Source organism: Tympanuchus pallidicinctus, unplaced genomic scaffold, assembly GCF_026119805.1.
Source record: "Tympanuchus pallidicinctus isolate F22 unplaced genomic scaffold, pur_lepc_1.0 scaffold3, whole genome shotgun sequence".
Classification (NCBI taxonomy): domain Eukaryota; kingdom Metazoa; phylum Chordata; class Aves; order Galliformes; family Phasianidae; genus Tympanuchus; species Tympanuchus pallidicinctus.
This window is the reverse complement of record NW_026294747.1, coordinates 89,880,184-89,892,988: the sequence shown is the minus strand read 5'-3', so window position 1 is coordinate 89,892,988 and position 12,805 is coordinate 89,880,184. Positions and strand designations below refer to the sequence as shown.

Below are 12,805 nucleotides of genomic sequence, written 5' to 3'. Positions count from 1 at the left end.
CACTGAGCAGTATTTCTCACCCAGGCGTGCTCATTTCAAGATATCCACCTTTCAAACTCCTTTCCTTCCAAAGACCAGCCAGCTTTACTCTGTTAAGATCTGGTGATTCAACACTTGCGGCTGCTCGCCCAAATGCTTTCTTTAAATGGGAACATAAGGACCCAGCTCATAGCACGGCTCACTCAAAAATTCTTCTTTGATACCTTCAAGAACTACTCGGTATTTCTGTAGACTCATAAAGGTCTCACTGAATGGGTGCTACTGCAATCCCTACGGCATTTTGTTCTGGACAACGGCAGCATCCCGCAGCCACGTGCTGGGCGACAACATGGCGGCGCCGCGAGGCCCCGCGCCCCCTCCGCACGCCGGGCGGGGCCTTGCTTCCCCCGCCTGCCCCCGCGCTGCTGCCCGGCCCTGCCGCGCATCATTGCTGGCCCGAAGCCCCCTCCTCTCGGCGCTCCTCCAGGCTCTTGGCGGAGCTTCGCCTTGGGGTGCAGAGCACATCTTCGGGGTTCGCCGGAGCGGCCGTGAGTACGGGGACTGACGCGGGGGGGCGGTAAGGCGGGCGGTGCCCGCGCTGAGCCCTGCTCGCCGCCGGGAGGGCGGGGCGCGCACAGCCCGCTGTGAGGCTTCGGGCCCGCCGCCGTCTCTGTCTGCTCGTGTGCTCTCCGGCTTCTTTGCGGGGGGAAAAAACACCAAAACCCTCACATAAAATGATGAATCGCCGCAGTTCATGGGTGGTGTTTGAGGAGAAGCCTGGCGCTTGGCTGCCCCCTCGAGCTGCCTCAGTGCCCGCTCCTCGTGGCCGGCACCATGTCTGGTCTCGGGTCAGGTCCGGGCTGGTACTGCTCGATCAGGGATTGAAAACCTTTAGGATTTTATGGCTTTTTGTTTGAATTATCTAGAAAGGAGAAGAAAACAAGGCTTTGTAATACGATCCATACACTGCTTGTCATCGCTTGCTCACTTTAGGCTTCTTCCAGCACGAGTCCTGGCTGATGGGGCTGTGTGTTAGTTGCACAGGAGGTGGGCCAGATGGCCTTTAAAGGGCCTTTCCCACTCACACAATTCCACGATTCTACAGTTCTTGAGGATGTGAAGGGTGGCACACGGTCAGTTGAAGTCCTCTGCATGGCAGTCTGCAGTCTGCAGGCGTCAGCCTTCCAACGCACTCCCTTACAGTTGCAATAAGTGATGAAGTTACTGTAAATATCTTTGCTTGATCTCATCCTCTTCATTGAATAATCTGCCTGTAGCCCAGGTTCAGGCTAATTTTAAATTTCTCAGTGGGCAAGAAGCCTACTCCTTCCTTCCCCGCCTTCACACCTAGCTGTCAATCTGCAGGAGTGAATTCAGGCCTTTTCTACCAGCTCTCGTACCTGTCCCTCTAGTTCTGGCAAGTCAGACGTGGTTCAACAAAACTTCAGAGCAAGGAATTCCAAAAGGAGAGTTATCTTAGTGCTACATCTGTGACCATGTGGTCAGGACACCCTCAGTCCTGTATTGTCTCACTGATGTTGACCATGGGGAATTACCACTGTCTCTGTCCTTTTATGAGCTACTGAAACAAGAGAGTGGAATGCATTTGAGAGTTTATGTTAAAGGTACTATGCACAAAGAGATAATTTGGGTAGAATATTAATACTTTGCAGGTACTGCTGCACCAGTAAATAAGCTCCTTGCAAAGATATTCCCATGATAGGAAGTGTCACCAACACCTGTGGCTGAAGGCTGAATCTTTTTCCTGCTGTATGAGTCTCCACAGTTTTCATAAGCTCTCTGTGATCTTTCCCAGATGTTCTTTTTGCATGTCAGAAGCCTCACTGCTGGGAGCGAAGTCAAACCACCATGAATCAGAATGGAGTTTTATAGAATGGTGTCATTGGTTCTTCTCATGAAATTTAGTGAGTGTAACAGAAAGACAAATTGCAAGAACTTTTTGTTGCAATTTCTCTTCTCGTGAGCTCCTTGGAAATTGGTGGGCCTTTTTCAATTAAGAGAGTACAAACGTGAGTCCATTGTGTGAGAATGGGATCAGAACGAGTGAGCAATCTCATAAAGCACAGGAATGTTTGAAGGAGGTTGTGCTGGGTGACAGCAGCTAATGCACTGGAAGTCAGTGGAAATACTCCCAGCGTAGCTCCAGGCTGTTTGTTGCAGCCCCAGATTATACTTCAGCAAAGTGTTGGAAGCACAGAATGACATTCTTCAAATCTTTTCTCTGCAGGTGCTGTTGAGTAATGCTCTTTGTTTGTTTACGGGGAGAACTAAGAGTAGGCCATGGAGATTTCATAGGAAGGTAGCTATCTCAATGTGAGTTGGTAAATACTGAATGAAATATTATCTGAAATGGTATTTGGGAAAAGCTAATGGAAAGCTGTGTTTCTGTCTACAAAGAGTGGTTTTCTTCTTTCCCCCAGCTGATAGTAAAACATGAACCCTATAGTCCAGCCTGTAATATCTTTACTCACTTTTCCATTTTCCCACAGTCTTAAGCGTCAACTACAATATCTTTTCCTGTTCATTCCTTTGAAGCCTGCCTTAGCTTATTCTGGCCTGTGTTGGTGATGGACAAATCCAACATCTGTTTGAGCAGGATAGGTGATTAATGGAGAATGTGTGTGCACGCTATTTCAAAGAAGATAAATGGGCACCTGGGGCAATTTATGCTTGTCAGCTGGAGGAGGGTACAAAGGGATGCTGCCAACTGGAAAAAAAAAAAAAGTGGAAATGCCACCAGATCAAATAAAACAACTGAAAGAAAAATTCTTGTAAGGTTGAAAACGTAGATTTTTAGAATTGAATGCTTAGCATTTCTGAGTGGTCTTTTTTATCGGTTCTCCCATGCCTTTAGCCAGTTTCTCATATTGAAAAACTTTCTTGTAAATAGCACAATATCATGTTGGATAAAGGAAACCTTACCTGAGAAAAGATGGCAGTATTTTCAACTTCAAGACATTTAAAAGCTAGAATAAGATAATCTATGTAGCTGTTTAGCAGATGTAAGTAACATTTGTAAACAATGTATGTTCTGTTTAGCTGTAGTTCTGCTAATGGGAAATAGAAAATTGGAAAGCACTGAAGGTTAAAAAAAAAAAAAAAAGTTCAAAAGAAGAAAATATGAATTGGGAATTTCCGTGGGTGAAGTTCAGAAGGAAAATTTAGTCACAGAGCTGCCAGTAGAAATATTTGTTGCTTACTATGAAATAATTTCTATTATCCCTGTATGTATTTATGGACTGTTAAAACAAGGTAATCTGTATGAATAATACTCAGTTATCTTCTGTGGAGTAAGGTGATTTTATGGTAGGTCATAAAAGGAGCCTGTGGAGAGGCAGGAGTGCTCTGCCACTGCACCTGTGTTCCTGTGAGCCAGGTGAGTCTCTGCAGGCTGCTCATTAGGAGATGCTTTTTCTTAGAACTTCAGGTAGGTTGTGTAAGTTTTTTTCCTCCCTAGCAGATTAATTACCTGTGGGTGTTCTTTAAAGGATTTTTTCAGTTTTAAATTGGGTTGCTTCTTTTCTTATATATTTCTTCATTATTTGTGTGCTTACGAATTTCAGGATTACTGTAGTGGTTAAGTCTTCTATATCATGCTTGCAGTGCACTGTTCTTTACTTATTCACTGTTGCTTATTTAAGTTTTTATCCAAAATTCCATCATTGAAAACCTTTTGGGGGAAATGATAGTAACTGTCACAATTCCCAGTTTAGAGTGGAGAAGGTGGAGTGAGAACAGTATTCCTATATTGATGCCAGTAATGTGAAGAGCTCCTTAAAGTGCAAATGTAAATATTTGTATCTTCTAACTGTAGTTTTGAAAAACAGATTTATTCTTCCAGGCTGTAAATGATTCACCAAGATGTTTGCAAAAGCAACAAGGAATTTTGTGAGAGAAACGGACAGTGGAGGTGACTTGATCCCTGTTTCCCATTTGAACGCCTCAGACAAGCTGCAGCTTCTGAGCTTAGTTACAAAGAGGAAGAAATTCTGGTGCTGGCAGAAGCCCAAGTATCATTTCTTGGCAGTCTCGTTGAGTGATGTGCTTACTGAAGACAAACCTATAAAACCAGGTAAAGCTGTACTCAGGCAGCACTATTATTGCACATGAAAAGAATACGAAGCCTAACTTTTTTCCTTGTTATTCCCAGTCCTGTTACTAGAGGGCTTCTTTGCTCTGAATTATTCTCTATCTTTAGAACTGAGATGACTGGATCTTTTTCTCCCTTGGCTATTTGTTTAGCTAAGAACAGTACTATTGAATATTTAATTTTTAAAAAAATCTAGATGGGCTACTGCAACCAAGTGCTGCAGGTTGTCAAGCCATACAGTGTTGGTATTTGTAACAGTGCTCTCTGCAGCCTCAGGAATTCCCCTGGATTGTTTTGGGAAGTTTCTGGTAGACGATAACGGCATGAAACTGTACTGTGCTCCAGGTGAAAAAGCACTGGACAAAAGCTGGTGATAGTAGCCCAGAGAATGCTTACAAGTTTTATTGTGGCTTCCTTTCTTCTTGTAGAGACTGTTAAAAATATTTGATCCTTGTTCTTATTTCGCCATCCAGCTGCACCAAACCTCACCAGCTAGTAGGAGCGATGATCTGGAATCCCATATTTCTGGGCATGTCATGATTCTGAAGGTAGATAAACAACAAGTCCTTCAGCATAGATGTTAATTGTGACTAACATGGAAAATTAGCTGATTATGAGACTCCTTGATTTTTTTTGTCCTTTGATTTTGAGACTCAGATTTTGATTTAAGCCAATTCAGAATTTCCATTGATTTTCAGTGAGCTTTGGGACAGGCTTGTTATAAGATGTATAGAGATAATGGCAGAATATTAAGTCTGCTGCACAAGCAGGTTACTTCAGTTTTTCCTTGTAGCTGAAGTAAATTTGTCATGCTTTGTAAGTCTTTTTAGTGCTTTTTAGTGTTTGAGTTCAGTATTTGACTCCTCAAATGTTTTCCTAAAATGGCAGAACATAAAAGATAGCTAATCCAAGATGAAAGCACAGAGGAAGCCACTGGCATGATCAGGGGACTGGAGCACCTTCCCTATGAGGACAGGCTGAGGGAGCTGGGCTTGTTCAGCCTGGAGAAAAGAAGGCTGTGGGGTGACCTCATTGCAACCTTTCAATACCTAAAGGGAGCCTACAAACAGGAGGGGAATCAACTATTTGAAAGGGTTGATATGTGTAGGACGAGGGGAAATGGCTTTAAGTTGAGGGAAGGGAGATTTAGGTTGGATATCAGGGGGAAATTCTTTACCCAGAGAGTGGTGAGGTGCTGGAACAGGCTGCCCAGAGAGGTTGTGGATGCCCCGTCCTTGGAGGTGTTCAAGGCCAGGTTGGATGGGGCAGCCTAATTTAGCATTAAACATGGAGGTTGGTGGCCCTGCATGTTGCAGGGGTTTGGAGATTCATGATGCTTGAGGTCCCTTCCAATCCCAGCCGTTCTGTGATTCTGTGAAGCAGAAGTTGCAGAGCTGTGAACTTACCCATTTATTTGCTCATTGCTGTTCTTGCCCTCACTGACATTAAATCTTTGTTTTCTCTAACTTTTTGTTTATCTGATGACTCCAGGACTGTTTTAGCACTTGTCTTAGTGGTAAGCAGTTACTTTTATTGTTTTCCTAGTAATCGTGGAATCTGACTTTGCAAAATACATGGGGAAATTTGAAGATGTTGTCCAAGGAAGTATTGAAACTTCATTTGGAAAGATCAGCCTGGGAGCTGGAGCAAAGGGCTGTGTGGAAAGCCAGTCCTCCTTTGGGAACCTGAGGAAACAAGAGGTTGACTTGCAGCAGCTTATGAAAGACGTCAAGGACAGGTATGTTTTAAATGTGGGCATTGCAACAGCCAAGAAAGATGACTGAGATGAAAAAGATTAGATAAAATACTTGTGTCAGCTGTGATCACTGAACAGCTGAATCTGTAGCATTGGCATATTTCAAGAATTATTTTCATTGTAAACTCTCATTTGTAGGTGAAAAATGCAACACACTAATGAAAGTTTCCAGATTTTGAAATCTTGGTGGTCAAATCTTTCCTTTTCATTTTATAAACATCTCTCTGCAGTTTCACCTTGCATGTTGGCATAAATTACAAGGTGAAACAAGGGTGAAGTCCTCCCTGCTTTGGGGGACTGTATTGAAGGAGGAAAAAAGTGGTTTGACTCCAGGATGTTAGTGAGATAAATGGTGTGGAAACTGAATTCAGAACTGCCAGTATTCTTGTAAGGAAGCTTTAGAATTGTAATATGTTTTTGTAGAAAACTTTAAGAGGAAAAGTAGGAGGTGTGATCAATGTACATTCTAGTCATTGAACAAAATACAGTTCAGAGAACTACTGCTTTGCACTATAATAACAGAGGAAAAGAACAGATATTCCAAATGATAATTTTAATTTTAGAAAACATGCAACACTTTGTGTGCTCCTCTGGAATCTGATTGCCTTTGCAATAAGTCATGGGCAGAAGCCTACCTGGCAAGCAGCTGAAAAGCCAGAGGTTCTCTGCTCAGCGGTGGAGTTCTGCCTTAGAGGAGTTGAAGGTGGTTTGTTTGTTGCAACGTTGTACAGCATTGTCTGCAGGAGGTGGTGTAACACATCTTGATAGCCTTTGATTCTCTGAAGATGTGGATGATAACTTTTTGACGTCAGCACAAAAGTTATTCCAAGCAGTGTAATTTTCTTTAGTACCACTGATGTGCTAGAAACATTCAATTTCCTGCTCTCACAGAAATGAGAGCCAGATATTCCTTCTCTTAAGCATTCTCAAGTCACCCAACTTGTTTTAAAAAGGCACCTTGCTATCTTTGTACAAAATGCCTTATTAAAAGCAAAAAACATCTGGGCTAAGTGTGTATAATGTACCAGGCCTCTAAATTTAGTATGCATCTACTATCAAAAAAATACCATCAGCCAGGACTTAGAATCTTGTTACTTGCTTGTGTAAGGACTTGGAAGAGATCTGCAGTTTGTTTGTATGCTGGAGTTGGAAACACATTGAGATGCTGACTTCTTGTGAAGAAGGTGGGCACGTACACAATCCCACTGGGGTGCTTAGTGGCTGTGGCAGTGAAACAACACAGTTCAGTGTGTGCACCTCTGTACAAGGAGCAGTTCCTTAGTTCACACAGCGAGTTCTATGCTCACAGCTTGTTTCAAATTTACAGTACCAAGTGTATAATTGATATCCAGTAAGCCCAGCTTCTGCATAACATTTCCCACTGGAAATTGTGTCATTTCCTTACAAAAAACATATTCTATGATTTATGAGACATCCTGTCCATGGCTTCTGGCTTTTGTCATCTCTGTGGATCATGCTGCAGAATTCAGTATTTGGGAATGGTGGTGCTTGGAAGCAAGTGATTTTTGGATGCAAAGCATTATGGTACTTATGTTTACCAGTCAGTCCTTGTGGGATGAGAGTCAGTTAAGTGTTCTTGATTTCATCTAATGATGTATATTGCTTGTGCTTTTTAGAGCAATTATTATTTTCCTTATTATTTCTGTAACCTAATTAAAATACAGTAGAAATTGTTGTTCTTGTGTTAGGTTACTTAAGTCAAGGTTGCATATAAATAGCAGAAAACACACATTAAAAAATGTTAATGCTGATAAAGCTTCTCTACCAAGTCATGGGAGCCTTCAAAATTCTGAAAACTGAAGTGCTGAATGGCAGCAAATCAGTTTCCTGTTGCTTCTCAGGTGAACCCTATAAAGGAGAAACCTGCCGGTCTTTAATTAGATTCCAGGTGCTGTATTGGCTCTCCTTTTCGGAGCGGGGCTGACAGCTGAAGGGTGTGGGATGAGATCCCACCTGATTTGCAAAGTGACATTCTGAATGCAGAATGCATGTATTAATGCAGTATGCAGTGCAGAAATAAAGGGTTCTATTGGGAATATAATCTTAATATATTTTGTAATGGATTATCCTTTCCATTTGTATTATCTTGTTGTCTCTAGTTCAAAGTACTGATACAGGCTGAGTTTAGGGCAGTCTTGTGCATTTAACATAGTGAGATTGCTGTGGATTTAAGAGTATATTTTATCTTCTTTAAGATTATCAGTACCTTCTTGCGTAAGATCCTCACAGTGAGGCTGATGAAGAATGGGTAGATGAGCAGGCTGGTTGAACAGTTGGTCCTGGAGGAGGGTGATCAGTGCTTCAAGGACAGACAGTTTGCTGACAACACCCAGTTGCAAGGAGTGGCTGATAGAGCAGAGGGTTGTGATGCCATCTAGAAGGACCTTGACAAGATAGAGAAATGGGCTGACAGAAGCCACGTGAAGTTCAACAAGAAGTGCAAAGTTCTGTGCGTGGGGGGGAGTAACCTCATATGTACCAGTATGTGTTGGGGACTGTGTTAGGTCACACTTGAAGTATTGGGTACCATTCTTGTCTGCCCAGTAAAGAGAGATGTGGATGTATTGGAGAGAGTCCAACAAAGAGCCACAAAGATATTGAAGGGACAGAAGTGTGTCTCCTCTGAAAAAAGGCTGAGAGACCTGAGTCTGTTCATCCTGGAGAAGGCTCATTTGGGGATGGATTCTCATCCATGTGAACAAATACTTGAAGGGAGAGTGTAAAGATGGAGCCAAGCTCCTTTCAGTGGTGCCCAGTGACAGGACAAGAGAGAGTGGGCATAAACTGTTGGAACAGAGGAGGCTCTGTTTGACTGTCAGGGCATGTGCTTTAAATGTGTGGATGACAGAGCAGTGGGCAGTCTGCTCTAGCTGAGAATTCCATTCATTCATTTGCTTTTACCATCTCATGAAGTTGTGTTAGGTGATGGAGACAAGCTTTGGGAGGACAGTGACAGAAGAGAAAGAAATAGAATGAGGTGGCAGCAAATGGCAGGCATTTGGTGCACATCAGATGCAGAAGGCTTTTTTTGCCATTCACATTTCTGTCATCTCCTGTGAATGATTCCTAACACTCATTAGCATGTTAGTAAAACAGGATAAATAGTATAAAATATGGCGCAGTTGAAAATAAATGTTTTTCTACTATCACAGATTGCCTTTTAATTTGTACTTTCATTGATTCAGTCAGTTGTTGTTCACACTGAGACAGAATGACCATACTGATCTGACTATGGTAAAAATTCAGCCCAGAGTCACGCTCTCACCCAGTTTTCACTGACTTGACCTGTCCAGGCATACTTGCAGTCTCATTCTGATGCACACCTTTTGTTATTTATTGTTAACAACTCCTCGAGCATTTATAGTATCATGAGAGAGCCATGCATCAGTTTTCTTTAATGTGCTGCATCAGCTGTATGAAGTCACGGTTATGAGACAGTGTTGAATAAAATAAGTTGTGTGTCTGTTATATAAAACATAAGGAAGACGCTGAATAGAAATCACAGGAACTGTCACTTGTGCTCTCTAAGGAATTCTTGGGTAACTTGTTCTGTAAGGTAATTGTCAGGTTATTCTGTAGGAAAAATTGTGAAATGCCATCAATAAGCTGACTACAGCAAATACTGGGTTCTGGTAGGAGTAAAAGTAGGTCAGAGAGGTGATGTCTGAAACAGATTAACAAAAGAAATACCTGTCTCTGCTTGGTGTTATGTGCAGAGTGAAGCATTGGTGGATTTTACTCTCTGGCACTGATCTAAAGGTCTTTACCCAGAAAGGAACAAAGCGGAATAAGGGCTGACACTGCAACAAGCAGCAGTTGGGTGGAAGAAGTCAGACTGCTGATGGAAGTGAGGAAGACCAAACAAGGGGAGGAATTCTGGCAAAGCAGCTGAGAGATGTTTTGAAGGGAAAACATCCGTGTGGTGTGGGTGTCAAGGGAGAAGTGGTGTTTGGGCAAGGTGGTGAACACCTTACTTGGGGGATTTGTGGGATAGGTTACTGAGGAAACTAAATAGGTTTTGATGGAGAAACGGTTCTAGCAGACATTCTCTGTGCCTAGTCCAGTGTGAGATGCGTGCCCCGAGGAAAGAATGAGGTCTCAGCTCTGAGTTTGAGAAGTGTGAGACTTAAGGTGGGAGAGCCTGCTGTGGTGCTAGGTGTTGTTTGCTTTTTCTTATTTCTGTGGTTTCTGCTGTTCTCCTTTCCTGTTCCTCACTTGCAGCAGATTGCCTTTGTGACAGTCCTTTCTCCGCTCCATTCCTCATCCAAGAAGGGGAAAAAAAAAAACCTGAAAAAAACCTTTGCGTTATAGGTTAGTGAAAATGTTAAATCCAATCAGATGTGAAGTGAGACCAGAACTTAAATTTTCTGTTCGTTTGATGGGCATAGTAAATCATTGACCTCAGGAAGGTTATTTGAGAAAAACAAATAACAAAACAAAAACCCCATAATCCTTATCTTTTGAATTGGTCTTTTTATACCTACTTACACCGTGTGTGTTGATAATAGGAAATTAGCATCTCATTTTATTGTAGTGTTTCCTTTTGTGTACCTTAGCTTAGCTTCTCACGAGAGGAACGAGTTCAGCAGCAGTACAAGTCACGCAGGATTGCTATGCAGTAGATGGTCAGAGAGATGGGAAGAATGATGCAGGACAGGAATAAGAGCTCCAAAATGTGACCTGCAAAATAAAAGAAAGCAAGCACTTCCATGCACCTGCATGCCTGTGTTCTCAGGGACTTAGCCCACTCGTCTTGCTCTTCTTGATATTCAGAGTGTTATGCTAGCAAATGAGTTCAGCCCTTGCAAAAATATATTCAGATGGAGCAGCCATTGCCCTGCGATAATTTCAGCCTTGCTTTTATGGTCAAACTTTAACCTGGTGCAGTTTGCCCTCAGTGACTGTTTTCAATACCATTTTAGATAAGCCAGTTACTTGTTTACCTCATGTTGTCTCCTGTTTGAGTCACTGTCTGTGCCTTCCTGTGAGGAGGACAGGGTGTTCTGCCTTTTCCCCAGGCCGTGCTGTGATACCCATGATGTGCCCTCACATGTAACACCGGGGCCTGAGTGCATCTAGGGAAGAAAACTTGGTGGTAGAAGTCATGGAAGGAATTTTGAAAGAAAACGTGTGACTGTTTGTAAGGGTATTGCTTTAAAACTCTCCATCCTGTATTCTCAAAATGCAATGGGAAGAGGCATTTCTGTCAGCTTTACAGCTGAACGCATCGCACTAAAGTCACTTGGACAGGAGACTGTGGCTTGTGGCACACAATGCAGCTCCACGTGAGTGACCTGGAATCACCTCTGAGGCAGCGTCCCTGGAGGTGTGCTGCCCTGGGGACTGAAGCAGGCCTGTGCGTGGTGCGGTTGCTGTGGCTCATGCAACAGCAAATCAGAAACTTCTTCACTGACCCATGCTGTGAGTTGAGCCATCTCTTCTGAGGCACTCACGTCACTGCTCTGCTGTTGGCTCTTCATTTGAACTTCAGAGCCAGGAATGTGAGGAGGTCTGAGACAGGTTTACCTCAGAAAGAATACTGAGGTAATAAATGGAAGAAAAAGTCTCCAAATTGTTTTGGTCATTCGTTTGGTTATGATTAAATCAGGCTTGGATGTGCCTCCTAGGTTCGTAGAATCATTAAGGTTGGAAAAGACCTGCAAGATAGTCTAATCCAACTGTCAACACATCCCCACCATGCCCACTGACCGTGTACCTCAGTACTCATCTTCACTGTTCTTGCATACCTCCAGGGACGCTGACTCTACCACTTTCATGGGCAGCCTATTCCAATGCCTCACTGCTTTTTCATGCTCATTCAGAAACAGCAAGCTTCTGTTTTATTTTCTGTCTTTGAGTGTTTTGATTCTTTTGCTCCAGTATTTGGCTTATCATGCTCTAAAGCAGTAAAAAATACATCATGTGAAAGCAAGTGAGAGATTGCCTTTGTACTTGTTTCTTCATTATATTTCTTCACCTGCGGCTTCTTAGGTCGTATATTAAAATTGCAAGCTCTCTCTACCTTAATTTATGTGTTCAGGATGCCCAGCACACCTCTTCAGAGTCATAAATAATTATTGTGAAGTATATGATAGGCTTGATGGAGTTCTGCGAGATACAGTGTAATTAATAGCTGCGGTTTGGCAGACGCTTCTAAGAACGGCAGTGTTTGTGATTGCGTGACAGTTCTTCCATTTCTCTTAATCCAAAGATTCATTGCATTCCAAGCATAAAGCATGGCTTTTCACTAAAAGAAAGGAAGTTCTATTAATAATCTGAGGAATGTTTGGGGGTACTTTTCTAGTGGCTGCTGCATTGCTTCAGAGGTATTTTCTTTCCTGTGTTTAAACAATCAACTTTAAGGTTTCCAGACAGTTCATTCCAACTGATTGAACTTTCATATAAGCATGTAACTCTCCAAAGATCAAAAATTGCCTCAGGCTATTTTTAATTTAATAACGAGCCAAGCTGACTTCAGGCTTTTATGGACCACGTAAATCCCAAACTCCAGAATGTAATAAATCTAAAACTTTTTAATTAAAAGTGGAGATATCTTGATTTAAATAAAGTGGAGTCTTTCTGTCATATTTTTGGGGAATTGCCATGTAGCCTCATGAATAGCCACTTCAGTAAAATAGAGAAAAAAAAGACTTCAGCAAGGGATAGCAATCTTCTGACCTTCCAGATGTCTTGCTGGAGTTCTCTGCTCGTAGAAAATACTTCATCTCATGTGAGGACCTTTCTGGTGGGTATTTTGCAAAAGTATAACATAACGGACATATCTTAATCAGATTATTGCTTAGAAGGTAGCCAGATGACATTTTTCTTTGGAGGAGGAGGTCAGGAATTCAATATGTATATTAGGGCTTGCTGCACAGTACTGACATTTACAGCCTTGCTGCTACAAATAACAAAAGAGGACATAATTATTTTGTGCA

General features: G+C 42.4%; 1 protein-coding gene across 7 annotated transcripts in view; it reads left to right on the top strand.

The window, feature by feature from the left end:
* Positions 1-357: 357 nt before the first annotated feature.
* GSDME (gasdermin E) overlaps positions 358-12,805 on the top strand; it is a 29,835-nt gene continuing 17,387 nt past the window's right edge. Inside the window, exons 1-4 of one of the 7 annotated variants that reach the window (XM_052693560.1) lie at positions 360-527; positions 2,228-2,299; positions 3,842-4,072; positions 5,636-5,828. In XM_052693560.1, the coding sequence (XP_052549520.1) occupies positions 3,862-4,072; positions 5,636-5,828 (404 nt within the window). In that variant the 5' untranslated portion in view covers positions 360-527; positions 2,228-2,299; positions 3,842-3,861. The other 6 variants (XM_052693563.1, XM_052693557.1, XM_052693556.1 and 3 more) reach the window with 6 other exon arrangements.